Genomic DNA, 23,952 nt, shown 5'->3' on the forward strand with positions numbered 1-23,952 from the left:
CCAGATCTTATTATAGATGGTTGTGAGCCACTATGTGGTTGCTGGGAATTGAACTCAGGACCTTTGGAAGAGCAGTCAGTGCTCTTAACCTCTGAGCCATCTCTCCAGCCCTCTCTGGGGTCCTGGGATTAAAGAAATGCACCACCAGGTCTGGCACGATGACTTAGAGTAAAGATGCTTGTTGGCAAGCCTGGCAGCTGGCTCAGGTCCAGGACCCTGTGGAGAAGGAAAAAACCCAACTCCCTAGAGTTGTTCTTTGGCTTCTCTCTCTCTCTCTCTCTCTCTCTCTCTCTCTCTCTCTCTCTCTCTCTCTCTCTCTGTGTGTGTGTGTGTACATGTGAGAGAGTGCACAGAGACACATACAGATGCAGGTGGGAGAGCATGCAATGCTGGCTGAGGGGGCTCACCCTGGAAGCCAGCACTCAGGAGGCTGAGGCAGGTCACATACTGTGAGGTCCAGGTCAGCGCAGGCTAGAATGAGACCGTGCCTCACACAAGATGGGCGAAATGGCACACACCTGTAATCCTAACGCTCGGGAGGCAGAAGCAAGAGGCTCAGGAGTTCAAGGCTAGCCTGGGCTACACATGTGCAGTGTCTTCGGACACTGGCAGGCAAAAGCGGCTCAGCCCTGCAGATGCCACTGCTGCCTTGGAAGGTGTGTACCACCCTACTGCCTCTCAGCCCCCACGCAGTGACAGCTGCTCCCCGGCTGCCATCTCCCCTCAGAGCTCCCTTCAGAGCTTGTGTGAGTGCATCGGACCATGAAGGACATTGGTAAGCAACACCTCGCTGGCAGGCTGAGCGGGGAGGATCACCCCATCCACAGCGTCTGGGAGGAACCTAGAGAACACACTGTCCTCACCGAGCTCCTCACCACTAAGCAGAATGGACTTTTCTCTTCAGCTTTCTCTACCTGCTTCATGGTGACTACACCTGCCTTTCTGTGGAGGTGTTGTGAGCCTCTCCTCCATGCCAGGCCGCAGAGCATACAGAAGACAAATTCCCTGAATTTCCCTCCTCAGCCTTCTGGAGGGCCAGTGGGTGAAGCCTGCATCCAGAGCGCCCCCAAGGCTGTGTCAGCTCAAGGGCCTGTCAGTGGCTGGGCCACCTGAGAAGCTCAGCTTTCAAGAGACAAGCCTGACAGCCCAGAAGGCAGGACAAGGCTTCTCTGAGAACCCCCTGTCTACGCTTCGGCCCCACCCATCCTCCCACGTTGGGCCCCATGTCAACTGGACAGAAAATTGCAGCCCAGCAATTGGCTCACAAAGTGCTGTGCAGAGATGGGCGGCTGAGGCTGGAGGGCGGCTGCGCGCTGCAAGGCATCCATCCGGGCAGCAGCCCTGCTCAGGTTGGCTGTGGTCCGTGGACCAGAAACAGACAAAGGTAAAGGGGAGGGACAGATTCCCTGCAATTCCCTCATCAGCCTTTTTGAGCATGGATGGGTGGAACTCGGATCCAGAGCACCCCGCCCCCCCCAAGGCTGTCAAGCTGAAGGAATTGTCAGTACAGGATTGGGGAGCACAGGGCCCAGGGCAGGAGATCCAGGACTCCAGCCCACAGGGCAAGTGGAGTGGCCCGTGGGACGGAAGGAGAACAAGCCGCCCACAGGATGGGGCACCGTCGGAGCCGGGGGTTCAGTCTGATGAAAGCTAATAACCAAGGGGCTCCTGGCCTAGCTGTACCGACAGCCAATCACTTGTTAGCTTTCTCCTGAATGAAGACCAACAGCTGCAGAAGCGGACAGGAACCCTGTGGCCGAACCCAGTGGAGAAGGAAATGGATGGAGGAGCAGGAGGCCTCGCATCTGCAGCATAAGCAGCAGCTTCCTGCCCATTCCGTGTGCTTCTCACCCGCTTGGAGCCATTCTCCCGTACCCACCACCCCAGCACCCACTGTCCCTGGCACTGCCCCCAACCACCCCCGGAGGCCAAGGTGTACCTGGACTCAGGCCTTCTGCCTGGCGGGAGCCACAGGTCAAAGGCTCTTTAACACAGGGTGTCCCCTCGAATGGTTTTCAGGCTCACACCCCGGCCTCCCCAGGCCCTGTTCTCAAGCCAACGTCCTGTCACCTGCCTGTCCTCTCTAGTCTTGGTAAGCACAGATCTAAGGCTGGAGTGATGTCTGTGCGGCCTTCCCGCCTGTGCTCTGGGTCCCATGTCCACAGAGCGTGGTAACCGTGGCTCCTGCGGTGCCTAGAGCCTCTTCTTAGGCCTTAGCATGCAGCTGCACCATCATGCTGCAGCTTGCTTCCTAAACTTCTCAGCTCCAGCTAGACCGCAAGGTCCCTTCCGACACATGCAGAATTTGCTGTTCTGACTTCACAGTCATTCACAGCAGAAGACAGAAAAAAATCTTTATGCGCACAAAAGACCCGAGATCACCGCAGACGTACCTTGTCACTCCTCACAGCTCCCACGCACAGAGCAATAGGGGCCACACACTCCTGTGACCTCAGCAGCCTCACACGAACATTTCCTTTACTCTGTGTCTTCACATCTGTCACAATCCTCTAGCCTCAGGGCCACATCACTTATGCCATTAATACTTCCACGACATGGTCAGAGAGTTGCCCAGGTGTGCCAGCTACCAATGCCCTCCTTTTGAGTTGGCCAAATGTGTTTGCCCCTTACTTTCAAAAAAGCCCGATTCCTGTGGACATGGTCTGTGGTGAATCGGCCAGTGTGGGGGCTGCTGGCTGGCAGGGCAGCCACAGTCCCTTGCCTGGTTTCCTGGTGCTAGGCTAGGGTCCCCCAAGAGGCCCCAAAAGCACAGGGAGCTCACGGACACCCTCATAGCCTTGGCCTAACCCTTGCTTTCTGCCAAGAGGTTTTTAGAAGAAGTTCAGGTTGTAAGGGTTGCTTGCTGCTGTGGGGTCAGGGCTAAGAGCACCAAGCCCAGACAACAGAGAACCTGGGAGACCACCACTAGAACATCTGCAGGGAGTCTCAGAACGAGGTGAAACTTCTGGACCAAAAGGAGATGAGCTACACCAGGACCACCTGCGGAGGGAGTGCCCTAGGGCTGGGAACACACCCCTGGCAAAATCAACCCCTAAGCCCACCTAGCAGTTTACTGCAATTACCCAGGATGCTGTGCTGGCCACTCAGACCACTCCAGATGCCTGAAGCAACATACCAAACTCAGGTACACTCAGCTCACCTCTGGTGGACACCTCTGAAGATGCTTCAGACTAAAGAGGCCCCAGAGGAAGGAAGCTGCTGGCACCAGGGAGGAGGGTCATTCTCATACAGACTCTGCATCTGGTTGAGGGCTGTGCTCGCCCAACATGGCAGCTACCTGCTCTGAGCTACCTGAGTCTGGGTCTCAGGTAGGATCAGGGAGTCCTGAGAGTGTTCAAGGGCTGGGAAGCTAACCCTTTCCAAATTCAGCAGGGTTGTGCCCCGATCCTCAGGCTCAGCCTCTGGAGCACTGGAGTGCAGGAGGTGGTGTCTGCAGATCCTGCCAGCAGCACAGCAAAGGGAGCACTTAGAAGGGAAGGCCCCCGGCCCTAGAGGCGGGGCCAGCCATCCTTCCTGCTGACCAAACCCATCTCCTCCCCTAAGAGCAAGGTGAATGAGAAGGTTCCAGGAACCGCAGACAGACCCCTAGCCCTTAAGTTTTAGAAAGGAAAAACAAACTGCTCTTTAAAATGGTAGACCAGACTGGGTGTGGTGGTGCACGCCTTTAATCCCAGCACTCATGAGGCAGAGGGAGGCGGATCTCTGTGAGTTCAAGGCTAGCCTGGTCTACAAAGTGAGTCCAGGACAGCCAAGGCTACACAGAGAGACCCTGTCTCGAAAAAGCAAAAAACAAACAAACAAACAAAGTAGACTTTGAAGATGTGAACAAGAACAGTCCTAAGTCTGGCCATGGGAGGGCAGCTCTGCAGACTTGCCTGAGGATGCGAAGGCTTGGTTAAGGCACCCTCCACTGGGTCTGTTGTAGAAGCCACAAACAGGATCCCCATGAAGACACCAAACCCTGTGCTGACAGGAAGCCCACTAGTCCCACCAAGACAGAGAGCAGGCTGGGATCGGTGCCAGCTCCACAAACATGGCCGCTCAGATGAGGCGCAGGGCAAGTGGGCACAAGTGAGCGAGTTCTGCTTCAAGGAGCAGCCTGAACCCACCGCCCCCCCCAGGACTAGGAGAGGAGGGGACAGGCATCCCAGAGAATTAGAGGAGCAGGGCAGAGGGGTTTGTGCTTACCAAGGTGTGCAGCACATAGATGGTTCTGCCACACCCCCCAAATGAGAGCCTGGGGGACACAGTGCTCAGAGAGGGGCCTCCTGCCTTGGAACTCCCAAGTGGACATTCTCATCTGGCCAGTTACCAGCAGTGTGACCCTGAGCAAACCACTCTGCGGCACCCTACAGCCTGCACTCGGGAAACAGGCAACATCAGCACACACCTTGAGGGTGCTTAGAGTCAGAGCTCACACACATCAACTGCTGAGGCTGGCACCCAGCCCACAGTAAGGACATGAGCTGTGACATCACAGGCCTGCTCTCGCGCATGCCTCAGCTCAGGCTCTGCCTTGAATGACCCACGAGGACACGCTGGGCAAGGCCTCTAGGAGACAGTTGACAGTGGGACCACTGGCTCCTGAGCCCAGGGTGTAAGCTGAGTCCCTTCGACCCAGGGAGCAGAGGAGAGGCCTTGGTTTTCCCTGACTCCTGGGTTCTCTGTGAGTGCAGAGTGAACCTCAGAAAAGCACCCACACCGACACTGGGCCATTCCCTCGTCGGCCGAGGCCAGGCACAGATGAAGCCCCGGCCTCACCCACACTTGGAAGGAAGGAGCCTTTGCTACTGAGACAACAGCAAAGTTCTCAAAAGGAAGGGAACTCCTGGCATCCAGCTGACACGGGGCATGGAGTGCCTATGGGGTACCTGGCAGCCCTATCACCTGAGCTGCTGGGGACCGGGGCAAGGGTCTAGCTCAGGACCCTCCTGAGAGCACGGCACCTGAATGGCACCTGGGGCACGGGTAGTAGGGCCAGCAGCGTCTGCAAAGCTGGCACCAGGCACTCAGCTAACTTCCTGGTACCCACGTCCCTCTGTTGGCCCTCCCCTGGGCCAGGTCAGTTGGGGAGGCCAGTGTCCAGCAAGCAACCCCGGTGTTGGCCAGCGGAGGGCCTGAGGCACTTACCAGGAAGCGGACATCGTCAAAACCATTCAGCAGCAACTTGCTCTCGTACTGCTGCAGGCCGACGGAGTCCAGCCACTCCCCGACGCTCTGCTCCAGCGCCCGAGAACCTGACGAGAGAGGAATCGGCAGACGCTTGAGAAGGGAGAATCCGTTAAGGCGGTAGCAGCGGCACTCAGAGGAAGACAGATGGCACTGCCACATCATAGTCATTACCATGAAGCAGCCAGCCAGACTATGGACAGAGAGCGAGAGCGGGCACAGAGCTTGTCTTCTCTACAGGCAGGGACAGAGCTGCCTGGCACTGCACATGAGCCAGCCTGCTGCCTGCTGCCTGCTGCCTACTCACACCCCACAGAATGAGCTGCCCCGGGCCAGGGCCGAGGCTGCACATGCACGGTCTTGCCCCGGGGTCAGGGGGAGCCAACCCCCAGTGGTCTCTGGGTCAACTCCTCATCAGCGTCCACACAGAGGGATTGCAGAAAGTCTGTGCCCCACAGGCACTAGAGGGCGACACTAGGTCTCCTAAGCGCCCACCAGCCTGGCTGCTCCTCTCATCCATGCAACTTCTGGAGCTGCTGCGGGGCTGTGTCGTGGGTCAGGAGCGAACACGAGTCTTCATGCAGCTGAGGGACACAGGCACACAGTGAGGGCTCCGGGAAGGAAGCGGCGGCGGCTGTTCATGGGGCCCCGGCACATGCAACACAAGCAGCACATAGCGCGGCAGGGGGGGCGAAGGGACTTTTACTTGTTCTCCCCCAGCAGTCCCGGAATAAGCAAACCATGGCCCCAGCTCTTTGTGCTCCCAGCTCAGGACGGCCAGGGGGCTGAGTGGGGCAGATGCTCAGGTGTGGCTCTGCCGGGTCAGTGGCATGGTCTTCTACTGGGCTGTGTGGCCGGCAAGCGGGGTGCTTCCCGGACTGAGGTGCTGCCTTCCTGGCCCGGGCTGGCTTTCAGGAGCATGGTGTTCACTCTCCCGGTCTTCGGAGGTGGTTCCTGTGACCTGCCCACCTGCTCGGCAGACAGCAATTGGGCTGCTCAGTTCTTGGTCAAAGAAGACAAAAGCCGAGCAGATAAAAGAGAGAGGCAGCGCTTGTCCGTCAGGAGCCAGCAGCCTGTTTGTTCTCACTGGGCTGCTCTCTAGCCGAGCGACACACACAGCTTTCTTCCCAGGGTCTCCGGCCTCACGATCTCTACAGACGCACCGGTGAGGGGACCCTTTATTCACCCTGCTCTGCGGTCAGGGCAGGATCGTGGCAGTGCAGGGAGGACAAAAGTTCAGTCCTTCCCGGCAGCCCTCAGCTGTTCTCAGCTGGATGCCGTCACACCCCACCTTACTTCTTTGGTTCTTGGAGCAAGAACAGGTAAAGGGAGGGTAAGGAGGGGGGGTGGGAAAGAGAGGGCGGTGCAAGGCGGGAGAAAGAAGGACCAGCTACAGAGACATCACCTCCCGGGATTCTCCTCTGACACGGTGAAAGTCATCCTGCCGTCACTGGCGGTCTCTGCCCTTCAAGGCAGGGCAAGGCCAACTTGCTTGTCTTAGGGACCCTGCTGACCAACTGTGGCAGCCTCCAACTCGTCTCCTGTCCTCCGCAGAGCAGACGGTGGCTAGTGACCGGATAGTCTCTGGATGCAGGCTGTAGCAGCGCTCCGAAACGCCAAGTCTGGGGGCTCCCAGACTTGCCCTTGAACGGGAAGTCGGCTCCGGGAACCTACGCAGCCGGCTCTTGAATGCTCACCCGCTTGTGGAGCCCCAGCTGCTGATTCATTCCTGCTTGTAACAATCCCAAGGCTGGACAGCTGTGGTCCAGCCCGCTGCCGGGGGATGTGCACGCGTACAGAGCCGCAGCACAATGCTTTGTCTAAAGGCTCCGGGGCTCCACACTGCTGGCTGCCGACTGCCGGCTCCACAGTCCTTGCTCACTCTCATGTCTGGCCCTCCCCTTCCTCCCTCCCACCCTCCCCCCTTCCACGCTCAGGAAAATACATCAGGGATCGGACATCGGAGCAGAAGCTGCTGCTGCTGCTGCTGGGGAGGGGAGGCAGGGTGAGACACAGGCTGCCTGGGAGTCACAGGCACAGGCACAAGGGGCTCATCTCAAGCTCGGGCGCTGGGAACCTCTTACAGGGCACAGACAAATCGTGCCTGTAACTTGGGCTGGCAGTTTCGAGGAAGCCAGGGTGAGGCACCAAGGGGCAACGCAGTCCACAGTTAAGTAACCCCCACTTGCCACTTTAGGAAGCACTGTCCTACTCGGCTACCACACCTGATGCTCCTTAGATGAGAACACCGGGCTCGGGGAGAAGTCCACGGCTAGAACAGGGTCCTCAGCAGGGGACAGCTAAGGGGGGGCCAGATTAACTGCAAGTACAGCCAGTGAGGGACAGCAAAGGTCACGGATACACAAGAACCACACATCACTCTGTGAACATGCTGGAGGCGCCTGCATCTCAATAGGTCACATATAGGGCTGGAGAGATGGCCCAGAGGTTAAGAGCACTGGCTGCTCTTCCAGAGGTCCCGAGTTTAATTCCCAGCAACCACATGGTGGCTCCCAACCATCTGTAATGAGATATGGTGCCCTCTTCTAGTGTGCAGGTACACATGGAGGCAGAATACTGTATATGTAATAAATAAATAAATCTTAAAAATAAAAATAGGTCACACATAGGCATCATGTCCAGAGACACCAGGCCCCAGGAGACTACATGCAGCAGCTACTCAACAGTGACTGTGGAACACACACAGAGGAGAACCAGGCTATCTTCTGGCAGTCGGCAGAGGCATCATGTAGCTGTGAGATTTGTTTTCGGGGACCTGGGTATCCAGCTCCAGTGTGGACAGCCCAGGGGATCCTGAGCACCCAAACAGGGCTGGGACTCCAGCACTGTGGTCCTTCCCTTCCAGTACCCTGTGCCCTGTGCCCAGTCAGCCATTCTGAGCAGCTGCTGCTTGGCTCGGGATCTGCTGCCAGGAGCTGAGCCTCCTCCCAAGCTGCCAGTGCCGGAGCCCGGGAGTCTCCTCCTCGACCCTCCATAGCTGACCTGATATGCTCTGACACTGACCAGTAAAAATGCACAATGATCCTGCTGTGGCTTCAGCTAGCCTCTCCAGGCGTCTCGGCCAGTTAGCGGTACAAACCACATACCCTGGGACTCTGCACGTGGCATGTCACACACCTTTGCCATCCTGGGTGTCCCTACGCTGCAGTGTAGAAGGTGGCTCAGCAGAGTGAGCTCTCATACAAAACCAGGTGCTGGGGTCAGGACAGCCAGGCTGTCACCATCCCCACGGTGACAGAGAGGGCAGAATACAGCATAGCCTCCTTCAAGGCCAGGCTCTTCCCAGAAGGCCTGACTAGATTCAGAGGCAGTGGTCTGCTGACTCCAGCCGCTTGGCATCCGATGGCGGCTCAGGCTCCTGGTCCTTAGACAAGGCACAGGAAAGCAGAGCAAGCCACAACAAAGCTCAAAGCTCTTGGGCCAGCCATGACCGTGGCATGGGTCTGTCAGCCTTAAACATACTCCACACACGCTCAACCCTTGGAAAGACCTGTGTGTGCCAGCAGAGTAGCGGCCGCCGGGCAGAGTGGAAGCAGTGGTCTGGAGAGGGAGCCATGGGTTCTCTGTCAGCTGCAGCAGTCACCCAAGACTGACAGGCATGAATGGGAGCTCAGTCCCACAGCTAGAACCCAGAAATGGGGCTGCGGGAAGGAAGTACCAGGCAGCAAGGCTGAGTGCAGAGGGGGTAGGCGCCAGTTCCAGGGAGTTCCTCAGTGGCACAGACAGAGGTGGGTGTGGCTGCTGCAGATGTGTGCTCCTTTCCCTCAGGGGCTTGCTCATGTATGATGCGAGCCATCAAGTGGTGCTGCTGGGAACCTGGCACTCCGGTGAGATGAATGAGTCGCCCTGAACTCTGCATCTAGAACTGGGACTTGAACCCAGGGCAGTGTGTCTGCAGAGGCCAGGCTGTGTTCCTCCCTCCAGCGCACACAGCAATCCTCTTCCACCAGGACGCCTGGCAGGGCCAGCAGGGAGGCTGCAGGGCCAGCAGGGAGGCTGCAGGGCCAGCGCAGAGGGAGGTACAGACCTCGCCCTGATCAGAAAGGGAGGCTGGGCCTCCTCTCGGATGCCATAGTTCTGGGGCTGGAATCAGGACTCTACTGGGGGCTGTGAGCACCAGCTCAGAGGCATTTTAAGGACATCCCTCCTGAGAAAGAAACCTGGTGTGATTGATGGTCCATTTCACAAAAAAAGGAAACTGAGGTAGACCTTACGCTAACGGCTAGGATGAAAAGACGGATCAAAATGGGGGTGAGCTGGGTAATGCCGGCGATGACGCAGGGAGCAGGCAAGGAAAGACACACATGCCCTCTTCAGGGCACCTCACTAGTGAGAGCTCTTGTCTGCCCCACACTGCCAGGTCAACAAAGCACACAAGGCCATGTTTTCATGGCCAGCTAGAGCCAGAGCACCTCGGGAACTGAGGCCCAGTGTGGGAGGAACTCCAGTTTGGGGCCACTCTGAAGTCTACATGACAAGCAAGATGCATGACAGACAAGCATTCAACAGCACGGCCCTGTCCTAATGAGCAGCCACAAATTCAACTCACACACTGCCTTCAAAATGTAGCATCCTCTCCCCAAAAATAAAGGTTCAGAGCAGGGCCTGGGCCTGGGCTGCCCCCCTTTCTCCTACAAGCATTTGTCTTGGGTCAGAGGGAAACCCGAGGCCGCCCGAGCCAGAGCGAGGTCTGTGTGCCACGAGGTGGGGACTAAGATAGTACCTGAGATCCTCTGCTGCTCCTGAGAAAAGTCAATTCCTTCTCCGATTGAACACATGATTTTCTCAATCTGAAACAGAAGGAAGAAAAACAGGAGAGGGGTCAACTTGGGGTCAGCACTGCCAGCTCAAGGCCAGTCCCACCTGGCTGTCTTCCCAGGGCCTAACTCGGCCCAGGGAGGGGTGGGGAGTCACTCTGCAGGGCTCCAGATCGCAACAGTGTGGGGCTGAGGTAAAGATGTGACCCCTTTCCTGACCAGGAAGTCCCCACTCCCTGTCCTAGCAGTCTGCACACGGTCACTGCTGACGGTGGAACTTAGGTCCCCTGAGAGGGCAGCGTCAACTCTACTCTCTGTTATGCTCCAAGTGCCTAGAGTCACGCTGGGCCAACCTCGAGCACAATACAGGTGCGCAGTGGCCATTGCTGCAGGTCGACCACCTGTGCAGGGGAGCACCCGGAGGTGGGGCAAAGAAACTCTTTTGCAGCTGGGAGGCCAGATGGGGCTTTGAAAGTAATGGGTGGAGAGAGAGAGACATTGACATTGCCCTTCCTGGGCCACAGAGACAGCTAGGGCTGCCCCCCCATCCCCCCCACATGGACCACCTGTCTCAGAGCTTGGCTTGGGTTACAGGCTGCCCCATCTGCCCTCCCCCCTGCCCCCCCTCCCGTTTGGGCCGCGGTGATAATGAGCTCATTCACAGCTTCTTCCAAAGCCACGGGAAAAGAGACCTTTTGTACCAGGGCTTGGACGCTTTTCCCCCCTAAGTGCAAGTAAGGAGCCTGGGCCTGACAGGGAGAAAAACAACTCTCAGCTGGCCTCCAGCTGGCAGACAGGGCATGCAGCTGACACCCAGAAGAGCACAGGGACACAACAGAGGGACAGCAGGCTGGGGAAGGGGTGTCTCTGCTGGAGAGGCAGCTCCAGGCCAGGTCTGCACAGCCCCTGTGGTAAACAGCCACCCGCATGCACCCCTCCCTTTGTCTCTGGCCATTTTGGGTGCCTAGACGGGAAAGGAAAGGCCTTCCCCCCCTACAGCCCGGGACGCAAGTGTATAGATCAGGTAGGTATGCCTCCCACAAGGGCTGTGTGGATTAAAACATACCAAGTTCACACAGCAGCTAGTGGTGACACGGCTCACAGTAGATGCGCAAAGTACTGTGCCCACCGAACCTCTGCTGTCCTCTGAAGACGCCAGCTTACTAAAGCCCAAATTTGAAGCTTAATAAATATTTGTATGTGCATGGTGTTTTGCCTGCACCACAGAGGTGCCTGGTGCCTGTGGAGGCCAGCAGAGGGCACAGCATGCCCAGGAACTGGAGTTGCAGACAGCCCTGAGCCACCACATGGGTGCCGGCAATCAAATCAAAGGCTGCCTGCCAGCAGCAAGCGCCCTTAAATCCTGAGCCATCTTCCACCCCACTCAGGGCATAGTCTGACTTCTGTTCCTTTGCTGTTTGTTTTTGAGACAGGATCTTTCTGTGCAGCCTTGGCTGGCTTGGAACTCACTGTAGAGACCAGACTGGGCCAGAACTCACAGAGGTCCTCCTGTCTCTACCTCCCAAGTGCAGCACTGCGCCTGGTCCCTGATGACCAGGGAACAGTGCTCCTCCTGCTTGCCTCCCATTACTTGTTCTCCCTACCTTTTTAGGTGATGTCTCAGACTGGGGCAAACACGAGGGTGGCCCTAGCTTTCCCCTCCACAAATACTGCTTTTCCCACGAGCCACGCCCTGGGCCTTTTTCCCAGTCCATGGAGAAGTTTAATGGACGAGGGTCAGTGTGGTTCTCGCATGTTTAACAGATCCCCGGGGCATCTATGGGTATTTTCTCATTGCCAGGGGCTGCAGTGGGTTCTGTTCCACACGCATCTTTGGACACATTTACGAGCACACTGGTGGGGTCACTCTGTGAATCTACAGAGCGTCTACCCTGCAACACACAGCAGAGCCAGCAGCACGGTCTGGGGAGGCAGCTCAGTGGGTAGTGCTGGCCATGCAGATGTGTGGCCTTGAGTGAGGGCCCCACAAATGCTCATGAAGACAAACGTGGTGGCTGCACCTATAACCTGAGCGAGGACTGTGAGAGGCGAGGAAGACAAAAGAACCCCTACAGGCTAGCGAGCCTCAGTGCGCAGCGGCACACAAGGGATCCTGCGTTAAAGAAGTCCGCCCGCCTCCACGTGTGCAGGTGACAAGGCATGTGAGTGCCTGCTGCACTGACACACGTGTAGACACAGCCAGTGGCGGGTCACAGAATCCCTCCTCCCATCCACAGCCAACTCTGTTAGATGTTGCCCAGAAACAGTGCTCACAGACACACCATGTCACTTCATCCCATCTGCACAGCGTCTACTTGTGACGTCTGCCTTTTCAGAGTTAGAGCTTTTCTGTAATTTCAACACAGGGGCACCCGCCTCCTGCAGACCACACCCTCTTTTCCTGGAGAGGCTCGCCCAGCCCAGCCCAGGTCTCAAGGCCTGGGTTGCAGGATCCTATTATGGAAGCCTCAGAGCTGGGCAAAGAGAGGTCCTCAGGGAAGCCTCCGCGTCCTTCTCCCTTCCTGGATGTCCGCAGGGAGAGAGAGGCGCTCAGGGTGGGGAGTTTTCCCTACACAGGGTTCTGAGAAGGTTGCATTCCTGGGGTGGTGCCAGCGTGGGAAGATGGGAGCATCCATGCAGGCTCCCCGGGAGTGAAGTCAAGTGCAGTTCATCTCCTGGGCATGGCAGACACACGGCAGCTAAGTGAACGAATGAACGACAGGCACTTCCACTACTTAGGCCTAGTGACGAAAGCCTGTTCCAAGGCCACGTTCCAAACCTTGGGTGGAAAGTGCTGAAGTGGGTGGTGGTCCTGCCTATTCTTTCATTCCTGAGATCTCCCAGAGGGCCATTCGTCAGGAGTGCTGCTGGTCCCCAGGACCACCCACATGTGCCTGGAGGCCAGCACAAGCCAGCATTTCCACTGCCCACCTATGAGCCTACGCTGTGGACACTGCCAGGATGCTGTGTCAAACTTTCTACTGTTCTGTAGGCTGCCACAGCCAGGTCAAGCTGAAGAGTCTAGTGTGCAGAGGAACTGAAGGGCATGCCAGTGCCTACTAGCTTGGGGCCCAGGGAGGCAGAGGCAGGCGGATCTCTGTGAGTTCGAAACCAGCCTGGTCTACATAGTGAGTTCCAGGTCAGCCAAGGCTACTCAGAGAAACTCTTTATCAAAAACCAAACAAACAGGCCGGAGAGATAGCTCAGTGGGTTAAGAGCATTGTCTACTTTTCCATAGGTTCTGAGTTCAATTCCCAGCAACCACATGGTGGCTCACAACCATCTACAATGAGATCTAGTGCCCTCTTCTGGTATGCAGGCAGAACACTGTATACGCAATAAAATAAAAATCTTTAAAAACAAACAAACAAACAAACAAACAAACAAAAACTGGAAATGATCCGTTTGGGCAAGTTTTCAGGATGCCAGGGCATCATGAAGTGCACTCCCCAAAGGGTTGGGAACAAACACGGGCTACACGCCTGCTCACAGGCCCCAGGATCCTGGATGCCTGCAGCTGCATGTGGGAAGTGGGCCTACCCAGCCACTGTGGAGTGTTGTATGTGCCAAGAAGTGTGTGAGGTGAGGACAGCTTCCAGTGCACGCTGGAGGCCTGTGACAGGAAACCTCCCTTTTGGGCAACACTGTGTCCAGAGGCTCCCATTTGGTGTGGGCCCGGCAGGCAGCTGGGGCTCTAAGGGGAGGAGAGGAACTGCCTCCCTCCTGTTGCAAGTAGGAATATTAAAGGTGGTACTTCAGCAGGGCAGAAGGGCTGGCTACATCTCCCATTCCTTCCTGCTGCCTATGGCGCTGTCCCCCCCCCCACCCCCCCTGCACACCTGGGATTCTCCAGTAGTCAGACAGTTTTAACCGTGTGTCTGAGTGATGCTGAGAACCATCAAAGGGGAAGGCCTTTTGGCCTTTTTCAGGACTTTAGATATAACCCTGTGTCTTTTTTTTTTTTTTTTTTAAGATTTAGTATGTATACGGTGTCCTGCCTGCATGTACACCTGCAGGCCAGAAGAGGGCACCAGATCACATTATAGATGGTTGTGAGCCACCAGGTGGTTGCTGGGAATTGAACTCAGGACCTCTGGAAGAACAGACAGTGAGTGCCCTTAACCACTGAGCCATCTTTCCAGCCCCTGGGAAGATTCTTAAGTGCACAGCAGCATGACCTGCTCCCAGGATGGGCTTGGCAGTGTTTCTGGGGGTGTGAGATGCTGAGGCTCCAGCAACAACGCTTCAGCCTGCCCCACCCTGTCATGTGACCACTGATGCAGTCAGGGAACCCTAAAGATGCTATCAGCGACACTCATAGACCAGGAGCCACTTGAGCACGCGCGGTACCCTCTGCGCATGCTCAATTGTTTCTAAGAGCCTCTTGAGAACGCATGGTCCCCCTGCGCATACTCAATTGCTTCTAAGAGCCTCTTGAGAACGTATGGTCCCCCTGCGCATGCTTGGTGGCCTTTCCGATCAGTCAGGCACTCAGCCTTGAGTGGGCTGATTTGCTATCTGAAAAAGGGTCACCAGTGAAGAGCTACACGATCTTTTTCTCCCCCTTCCAGACTGAGTTGCGTAGAAGCCCCAGGAAAGACGAAGATGGATTGAAGTACATTATTTGTCCTGATTTCCTAATCTTGTCAACGGCTTTTAGAAGATGCCAGAATGTCGTGGAGAAGCAGGGGAGGGAGGGTGCTCCTTGGTCGGGAAGAACAAAGATGGGCCAGTGGGTTAAGGGCTCTTCTCAGGCAGAGACTGGCAGCTACAGGGACAGTGGGCAACTTTCCTCACAGCCGACTGTTAGCCTCAGCGTTGTCTCATCTCAGGAGAGTACCCAGATTGATACCATATTTATTGTGGTATCCTCTCACTCCAACTTACTTTCCCTTTCTGCTTGCCTTCTCTCAAGGTCCCTTTTCTTCCGGGTTAAGTGATAACAGAGCTGTTTCATTTCAAACGTGCTTTGTCCTGCCCTACAAAAAGCCTACCCTCAAGTGGGGTGTGGTGGCGCACGCCTGTAACCCCAGCACTCAGGGAGGCAGAGGCAGGCGGGTCTTTGTGAGTTTGAGGCCAGCCTGGTCTACAAAGCAAGTTCAGGACAGGCAGGGCTACACAGAGAAACCCTGAAAAAAAAATCAAAAAATAAATAAAATAAAATAAAATAAAAAAGCCACCCTCTGTGGTTGCTCTAGACACAGAGTGGCTCCTGCAGCCTTGGAGTACCTCCACTCCAACAGCCACCAACTGGGTCCCTTCTCCACCAGGGGCAGGCTTGAGGCGGCTAAGTTCTTGGTCAGTCTGACTGGATTTGGAGTCTCGTGAGACACACTTCTGTGCATTTCTGTGAGGATGTTTCCAGAGAGGTTTAAGTGAAAAGACACCCCTGGGTGTGCCCAGAGACCGAACGAGGAGGAAGCGGCCTCAGCACGAGCCTGTCTCAGCCTCCTGACTGTGAGCAGCGTGACCAGCGGCCCTACAGCGGCGGGCTGCACCGTCAGAATGTAAGCCGATGGAACCTTTCATTTTCCTAAGCCGCTCCTGTCACAGCAAAAGGAAACATGTGGCTGTGACAGGAGCATGATGGGAGAAGGGAACAGGACCGTTGCCAAGTGGCCTCCTCCTGTCTGGACAACCCACCCTGAAAGCAGTCTCTGACTCAAAGTCTCGGGAAACTGCTGAAAGAGAGAAAACCTGGGAGACCTAGATTCCAATTAACTTTATTATGGCTCAGCACGTAACTCTGGGTTATGTGCCAGGTACTGGCTTTAAAAAGGGGGTCAACTATCTAAAAGATTAATGAGACTTCGTATTTGGGTTCTGGTCCAGTTTATGCTTAGTGTTTGGCACATGCAGGAGGGACACAGGACAATCACATAGTCTAAGGTCCGGGGCACAGGCCCCTGACTGGCTGGGGACCCTGCTTCCAGTGTCTCCTTCCCTCTCCAAGCCTTCCTCCAGGACTGCTGTGTGTGTGCTGCGATTAAGGAGAGGCTGGGGAAAGCAGCAGCAGTAGCAGCAGCAGCTGCCGCCCAGGCCTGGCCCCTCAACAGTGGAGCTGTGGTGGTGGAGGAGGGGTGGGTGCAGCGTCTACCTGCTCCTCAGGCCTATAGCCAACAGCTGTCCGTAGTCCAGGCAGTCAGATGATAAGCACCCATCAGCCTCCCCAAGGCCTCCGGGCACACCACCCCTAATTACTGCTGCAGAGGAAGAAGTCGAAGACAGGAAGCTGACAGACCCCAAACCTTATTTTCATCCTGAAGTCTTCCCGTCACACACAAGGGCACACCCTGCACTGCTAAACACTCACTTAGAGGAAGCAATAGATCAGGCAAACAACTGCCAAGGAAAATGCCAGAGGAGTAGGTGCCCGGGGGACTCTAGGTGGGGCTGGGTGGGGACTGCCAGGGAAGGGCAGGAGGGAACGTCTTGGGGTCACAGTGATCTTCCGCGTCCTAATGGAATCTAGGGTTACACAATGTGGGCGTCTGTCAAAGCTTATGCAATGACATCTATGATGTGAGCACGTCCCTGAGTCTGTACCACCCACCCCTCCTGGCCCAACTGTAAACAAGCACTGAACTCTAGTTAGTGACACAGCTTCTTAAGTCTAGGGATGAAATGTACTTATGCCTGCAACTTACCCAGAGACATACCAAAAATAACCTGTCTTGCTAAGTGGACAGAGGGATGGAGGGCTAAGATGCACAGCAGGCTGAGTCAAACAGCAATCACAGAATCTAGGCCTCAGTCCTGGCCACCAGACACTCTCTGTTGTGACCACTCAAGCTTCTGTAGCTTAAACTACGGCATAAAAATCCTGCGGAAAAAGGTTTCAGGAGCAAATCTTTTAGAAAATATCAAATTATACACCCAACACAGGTTTGCTTTTCATCTGTGAGGAATTTTATGCTCAACATGGCATAACCAAAGCTGCGCCCAGCAGAGGCCACACAGATAAAGATGTGGGGAGCTGGCCTCCCTGTCCTTCCTCACACGGCTCAGGCTGAGGGCTCTCCACAGTCTGTGCTGTTGTCTCCATCTGGAACCAGGCAAACCCCAGGCCCTGCAGGCCACTCTGCTACGAGTGTCCTAAAAAAACCAGAACCTGGGACATTGGTCATGCCCACCACATGCCACTGGAGTTGAGTGGCGTGAGCAGAGCGAGCAGCCTGGGGGAACTCGTGGCCAGGAGCACACACTCATATCCCTCAAGCCTGAGGCAACAGACTCGGGGCCTCAATACCCCTGGGAAGCTGGGTGTGGTGGCGCACACCTGTGATCCCAGCACTCAACGAGGCAGAAGACAACGGATCGCTATGATTTTGAGGCCAGCCTGGTCTACAGATCTAGTTCAGAACAGCCAGGATTTCACAGAGAAACCCTGTCATGAAAAATCAAAACCAAAGCCAAAAGAAGTGCAACCACTCCCGGGATATGTTAGCAGTGGTGTGTGAAGAGCATGCTGGGATAGCCCGCTCCGGCTTCCGGAGCCTGTGTGTCCCTGGAAATATCACAGCTCAAGCCTTGCACCCTGCCAGTTCGGCCAGGAGATGCACAGGACTGGCCAGCAGCAACATCCATGCTCCCAGAGCTTAAAACCTGTGGCTCTGACTGAGCATTATCCACTGACCCGTGTCCAGCTTATTTGGGGCTAGGCTATGCTCTGTGAAGCTCAGGGCAGGATTTCAGATAGGTCAGATGGACATCGCCAAAGGTAGAAATCAGGCGTGGGAATAAAATCCTGAGTTCAAATTCTGCTCTCTCCATGCCATGCATGAGCGGAATCTTGGAGAAACCATCAACCGCTCTGAGCTTTACCACAACAGATTCTTCAGGTGCTGGATCACTGCATGGCCGATGACTGTCTCCCCGCTCCCTGTTCCCCTGAGCCGGGGTCACCATGTAGCCCAAGCTAACCTCAAACTCATGATTCTCCTGCTTAGTTTCCCTAGTGCTAGGCTTTAGGGCATGTACCAGCATGCTCAGCTCTTTCCTTCTCTGAAGGCTGCTGGGAAAGCCTTAGCTGCTGTAGAGAGCACAGACCTGAGAGCAGCCTGCTTTTCCAGAAAGGGTGCCCGAGGCCTGTGTCCTGGTGTAATTCCTTTATTCCTAAATGTCATCAGTCGAGAAGACCAGGTTCTGTGACCCTTACTGCAAAGGGGTCTGGGCATCATCCTGGGGGTGGGGGGGGTTAGCCTGGGCCTCCTCAGGCCAGAGCAGGAAGTGAGTCCTGAAGGCCTCCTAGCCCAGTCCTTGGAAATGTGAGCAGGAGCTAACTCATCATCTGTCTTCTGCTCTGTAGCCCACCTGGGCGGAAGCCACCCTCTGCGCCCACCTGGGCGGAAGCCACCCTCTGCGCCCACCTGAGCGGAAGCCACCCTCTGTGCCCACCTGAGAGAAAGCCACCCTCTGTCCCCACCTGAGTGGAAGCCACCCTCTGTCCCCACCTGAGTGGAAGCCACCCTCTGTGCCCACCTGAGAGAAAGTCACCCTCTGTGCCCACCTGAGAGAAAGTCACCCTCTGTGCCCACCTGAGAGAAAGTCACCCTCTGTGCCCACCTGAGTGGAAGCCACCCTCTGTCCCCACCTGAGCGGAAGCCACCCTCTGTGCCCACCTGAGAGAAAGTCACCCTCTGTGCCCACCTGAGCGGAAGCCACCCTCTGTGCCCACCTGAGAGAAAGTCACCCTCTGTGCCCACCTGAGAGAAAGTCACCCTCTGTGCCCACCCGAGTGGAAGCCACCCTCTGTCCCCACCTGAGTGGAAGCCACCCTCTGTGCCCACCTGAGAGAAAGTCACCCTCTGTGCCCACCTGAGAGAAAGTCACCCTCTGTGCCCACCTGAGAGAAAGTCACCCTCTGTGCCCACCTGAGTGGAAGCCACCCTCTGTCCCCACCTGAGCGGAAGCCACCCTCTGTGCCCACCTGAGAGAAAGTCACCCTCTGTGCCCACCCGAGTGGAAGCCACCCTCTGTCCCCACCTGAGCGGAAGCCACCCTCTGTGCCCACCTGAGCGGAAGCCACCCTCTGTGCCCACCTCAGCTGAATACACCCTGTGCCCACCTGAGCGGAAGCCACCCTCTGTGCCCACCTGGGAGGAAGCCACCCTCTGTGCCCACCTCAGCTGAAGACACCCTCTGTGCCCACCTGAGCAGAAGCCACCCTCTGCAGCCCACCTCAGCTGAAGACACCCTGTGCCCACCTGAGCGGAAGCCACCCTCTGTGCCCACCTGAGCAGAAGCCACCCTCTGTGCCCACCTGAAGCCACTCTTCTTGCTCTGGGTAACATCCCTGGAACCACGTGTGCGGGGAGCTGCCTGACACGCCTCCCTCCGCTTACTGTGAAGAGGAAGACCGCCATAATCCCATGGTTTACACTCACTGCATTCTAAAATAAACAGAATTCCACCTAAAAACTAGTTCAAAGCCAGGTCCTGTGGAGATAAACCAGAGGGAAAGGGAAGAAAGTGCTCCCGCCCTTGTGAACAATAGCTCACTTCCTGGACACAGCTGGTGGTGCCTTCTCCACTCAGGACAAACCGTCCCTGTGAGGGAGGGGCTTCCTGATAGGAGCTGAGGGGCAGCTCCAGCAGGGCGGAGGGTAGGACTGCAGGCTGCCCTCCTGCCCTCACGCCTGCATGAGTTCCTCCAAGAGCTGCACAGCGAGTCTTGAAACGGGCACAGTGCGCTGGCGTCCGCTTTGTAGCCCCTGGCCACCTTCACCTCACTGACCTGCAGACTAGCTAACACCACAGCATGATCTTCGTCAGCAAATGAAAGGCACTGCAAGGCTCTCAGCTGCAGGTTAACATCCAGCACCCACAAGTCAAGAGAGTTGGGAATCTGTTAATGGTGCTCACGTTTGCGGATGAAAATGAGAAGCCGGAAGCCGGGGTGTGGTGGTGCACGCCTTTTATCCCAGGACTAGGAAGGCAGAGGCAGGGGGATTACTGTGAGTTTGAGGCCAGCCTGGTCTACAAAGTGAGTCCAGGACAGCCAAGGCTAAAAGAGAGAGAAACCTTGTCTCAAAAAACAAACAAGCAAACAAACAAAAAACAAAAAACAAAAAAAAACCAAAAAGAAAGAAAGAAAGAAAATGAGGAGGCGGGCGGGGGTATGCCCACAACCTTAGAGCTTGGAAGGCTGAGGAGGAGGCTGGAGAATCTGAGGCCAGCATGGGCTACAGCAAGATCATTTCTAAGCTTACATGGATAAGTGAAACTTAGGGCTGGACCATAGCTAGTACTACTTAGCATATGTGATCTGCAGCCCCAGCCCTACCCCCACAGGGAGAAAGAAAAGAAACTGTAATTAAATGTTACAAAAGTAACGAAACAAGCAAATATGCTGTTTCTGTGACATCCAGGTAGATACTTCAAAGACATACAATAATGGGCAGATTTTGAAAATGTGTTTTTGAATTAAGTATAGTTTGAGAAGTTATGAAAATTTATACTCAAGACTGGTTCCCAAGTGACTTCATTCTGGCTTTACTTATAAGAAAGTCAAACTGCAACAGCAGTCAATGGAGCATCATGGATGTGGCACTCATCACCAAGAAAGGCAGAGAACACAAACTGAGCAGAGCCACAGAGAGACCAGGTTCCCTTCCAGAGGGGACACACACCCCTTTAGCTCAAAGTAAATCCTTTAAAACAAATGACACCAGGTTGTGGTGGCTTGAACCTTTAATTCCAGCACTCTGGAAGCAGAAGCAGGTGGATCTCAGTGAGTTGGTGAGTTTGAAAATAGGCTGGTCTATAAAGTGAGTCCAGGACAGCCAGGGCTGTTACACAGAGAAACACTGTTTCAAAAAACAAAACAAAAACCAAACGACATCCTTCTTTAACAGGGCTTGTAACTAATCTCTGAGCCCCCATGCAAGCCGCTGTGCTAGAAGCTCCCATGAAACACGGGACATGCAGAAGAAATCCCCGGAAGCTGGAGCCTCATAAACAGGGCAACAGTAACTTCCCAAACACCTCCGTCATCAAATGCGCTCCGAGCTCACTTTTTCTTAGGAAGCCCAGGCGGCGGTGGCGGCGTCCTCCTCCTCCTCATCCTCCTCCTCCTCCTCCTATCCTGCTTGAACAGTGTGCTAAGCTTTCATTGATTATTAGCCTGGCGGGACACACAGCCAGGGCCTGGCCTTTCCGACCTTCCCAGCAGAGCACGTGGGTCTTCCCACCTGGGATGCTCCAGCTGCCTCCTCACCACCTCACTCCCAGGAGCTCTGCCAGGAGCTCACAGTGACGCCCACGAGAACTGAGGCCCTTCCTCTTGGGGGTCCAAGGAGAAGAAAGAGAAGGTTCTTAGACTCCCAGCTGCGTATCAGCACAGCAGGCCTTCATGATTTCCACGGCAGTGCCCGATGGCCACCTACAGCCGTCACCGCACACCCTTCCCTGCTCTTCCTCACAGCACCACCATCCTTCATTTGCCACCTCTGCCAGTGTTGGTACAGAACACAGGGTTCCTACGAGTGGAGGAGCCACAGCTCAGCGCTGGGAGCACATATGGCTGAGGGAATGGGAGGATGCAGAAGGACTGAGGCCAGAAGAAAGGCAGCCTGTACAGGGAGCTCGGGAAGCCAGCTCCACTGGCCGCTCTCTGTGGTTTCCCATTAACAAAGCAGCACAGGGATACATGGCGCCCTCAGAAAGGCTCCGAGACCTGTCAAGGGAGCTGCAAGGTGGGACTATGAAACAGCCTTTTTCTCAGGAAGGACATTAAGCAGCACATAGGCCAGGGAAAGGCAGGAGGCCATCTTTGTGCTGGGAGACCCCTAGGCTGCCTTACCCGCACACTGAGAGTGCTCCCCAGGTCTGGGAGACCCCTAGGCTGCCCTACCCACATGCTGAGAGTGCTCCCCAGGTCTGGAAGACCCCTAGGCCATTCTACCCGCACGCTGAGACTGCTCCCCAGGCCTGGGAGACCCCTAGGCCGCCTTACCCGTGCATTGAGAGTGCTCCCCAGGTCTGGAGACCCTAGGCCGCCTTACCCGTGCATTGAGAGTGCTCCCCAGGTCTGGAGACCCTAGGCCGCCTTACCCGTGCACTGAGAGTGCTCCCCAGGTCTGGAGACCCTAGGCCGCCTTACCCGTGCATTGAGAGTGCTCCCCAGGTCTGGAGACCCTAGGCTGCCTTACCCGTGCACTGAGAGTGCGCCCCAGGTCTGGAGACCCTAGGCCGCCTTACCCGCACACTGAGAGTGCTCCCCAGGTCTGGAGACCCTAGGCCGCCCTACTCACGCACTGAGTGCGCTCTCAGCCTCAGCCTGCGTGAAGCTCCAGCAGCAGCCTTGCCCTCAAGCCCAGTTGTAGTGTAAGCATGGCTCGGGGCCAAGGCCAGGCCTTAGAGGCTGTGTGTGTGTGTGCAGGCTTCAGACAAGGACGGGTGCTTCTGCCCCTGAGAGAAGATCTGCCAGAGGAGCCAGGAAAGACCCAGCTTATCAATGCCAGAGCAAGAGCCAGGACAGCTGCTTCTCTTACTGTTTCTCCTAATCTTAGAAGAGTCCACTTCTGGTTATTTATTGGATTTCCACCAATTTCTCTGTCTCCTACTTTTGTTCCAATAATCGATAAAGACTTAGAAGGGAAACGTGTGATCACTTCAGGCAGCTTTGTTCCCTCCCTGTTCTAGGGCAACAGGGACGAGGGAAAGACTGGGCAGGTGGCCTGTTGGCTAAGTGCAGACAAAGGATCTCACAGAGGCCCAGGTTGTCACGTGGGCCTGCCAGCTCTGCTGCTAACTGGGGTGCAGCGTGCCTTCTGAGATGTCCCTTTGCACGACTGTACGTGAGCTGGTGCAGGGTGAGTGTGCAGGCTGGAGGAGGCGTCTACAGACTCACTCTGAGCGCAGGCTACGTGTACATGCCAGAATCTCACATGCCCTCCTCCAGGGCTGAAAATAAACAGATGGCTCTAGTCAAAACTGTGAGGCACAAAGCTTCTACACTTCACCCCACCCCATTTGCTCCCCAACACTGGAATAAATGAGATGACTGGTGTAGGCTCCTTCTTATGCGCCTGTGAGGGCAGGCGGACAGGAGGACACAGGAGGGACGCCTGTGGGGTGAAGAGCAGGGACTCTGCGAGTCTCTAGATCAATCAGGGCAGCAGGAGGAGACCCAGAGCTGCTTAGTAGCTTAGACTAGGTGGACTGGGTGCACTGGCTAAGTCTTGCTTCTTGCCTTCGGCCAGCCCCCGCTGACTCTGTGACAGGGAGGGGCAGATACAGAACAGCCCCTGGTGAAGGCACCCTGAATGGTGTCCCTCCAACTCAGATGCTGGGGCCCCGCCCAAAGGTGAAAACACTATGTGGCACTGAGGCCTTGCCACAGGAGTATGGTATCCAAAACCCAGGAGGAGAACCCTCACAAGGGGCTGGTCATGTCATCTGGGACCCTTCGGTGCCTACAGGTCACCTGATCTGTGGAAGTTGCTCCAGCGCCCGACACTAACTCATATACCATGCTTGAACATCCACAAGTGGGCAAGACCAGTGGGCACTGCCATCCTTTCCTCTCCACCCCCAAAGAGTGGGCAAAGACACCTCCGACGGGGTGGCCTCCAGCCAGGGCACAGTATGTCACAGTTCAACAGAGAGTATACTTAACGGGAGGTATGGAATGCTAAGGCCATCAACTTTTTGTGACGCACGGGACCGAAGTACAAACCTGAAGCCAGATGAGGGAGACCTCTGTGTTGACTCCAGTGCTCTGTGTAGGATGCTGCTGTGGCATGTGTCTGTCAGTTATGGGACACTGCCCCACAGGCACAAACTAGGGAATGGCACCAAACAAAGGACTATTTGGTCCTTTGGAACTATGGAACTATTTCTGTAACTTCCAAAGTAAAACATCGAGATGAAGAAAAAGAATGTCAAGTGAACCATGCCTTTCTTTTCATCAGAGAAAGAGCAGCTGAGCCCAAATACCGGGAAGGAAAGACTTAACAGAACCTTGGTTCTCTTCTGCCGT

The 23,952-nt window shown here is 55.7% G+C and overlaps 1 protein-coding gene across 8 annotated transcripts in view; it reads right to left on the reverse strand.

The window, feature by feature from the left end:
• The window catches only part of ANKS1A (ankyrin repeat and sterile alpha motif domain containing 1A), a 155,058-nt gene that overhangs the window by 15,202 nt on the left and 115,904 nt on the right, over positions 1 to 23,952 (reverse strand). For all 8 annotated transcript variants that reach the window (XM_084754171.1, XM_084754174.1, XM_084754172.1 and 5 more), the window contains 2 exons: positions 9,935 to 10,001; positions 5,152 to 5,258 (listed from right to left, as the gene is read on the reverse strand). In XM_084754171.1, the coding sequence (XP_084610297.1) occupies positions 5,152 to 5,258; positions 9,935 to 10,001 (174 nt within the window). The remainder of the gene's footprint in view (positions 1 to 5,151; positions 5,259 to 9,934; positions 10,002 to 23,952) is intronic.

Source organism: Acomys minous, assembly GCF_964271855.1.
Source record: "Acomys minous genome assembly, chromosome: 13".
NCBI classification, from domain to species: Eukaryota; Metazoa; Chordata; class Mammalia; order Rodentia; family Muridae; genus Acomys; species Acomys minous.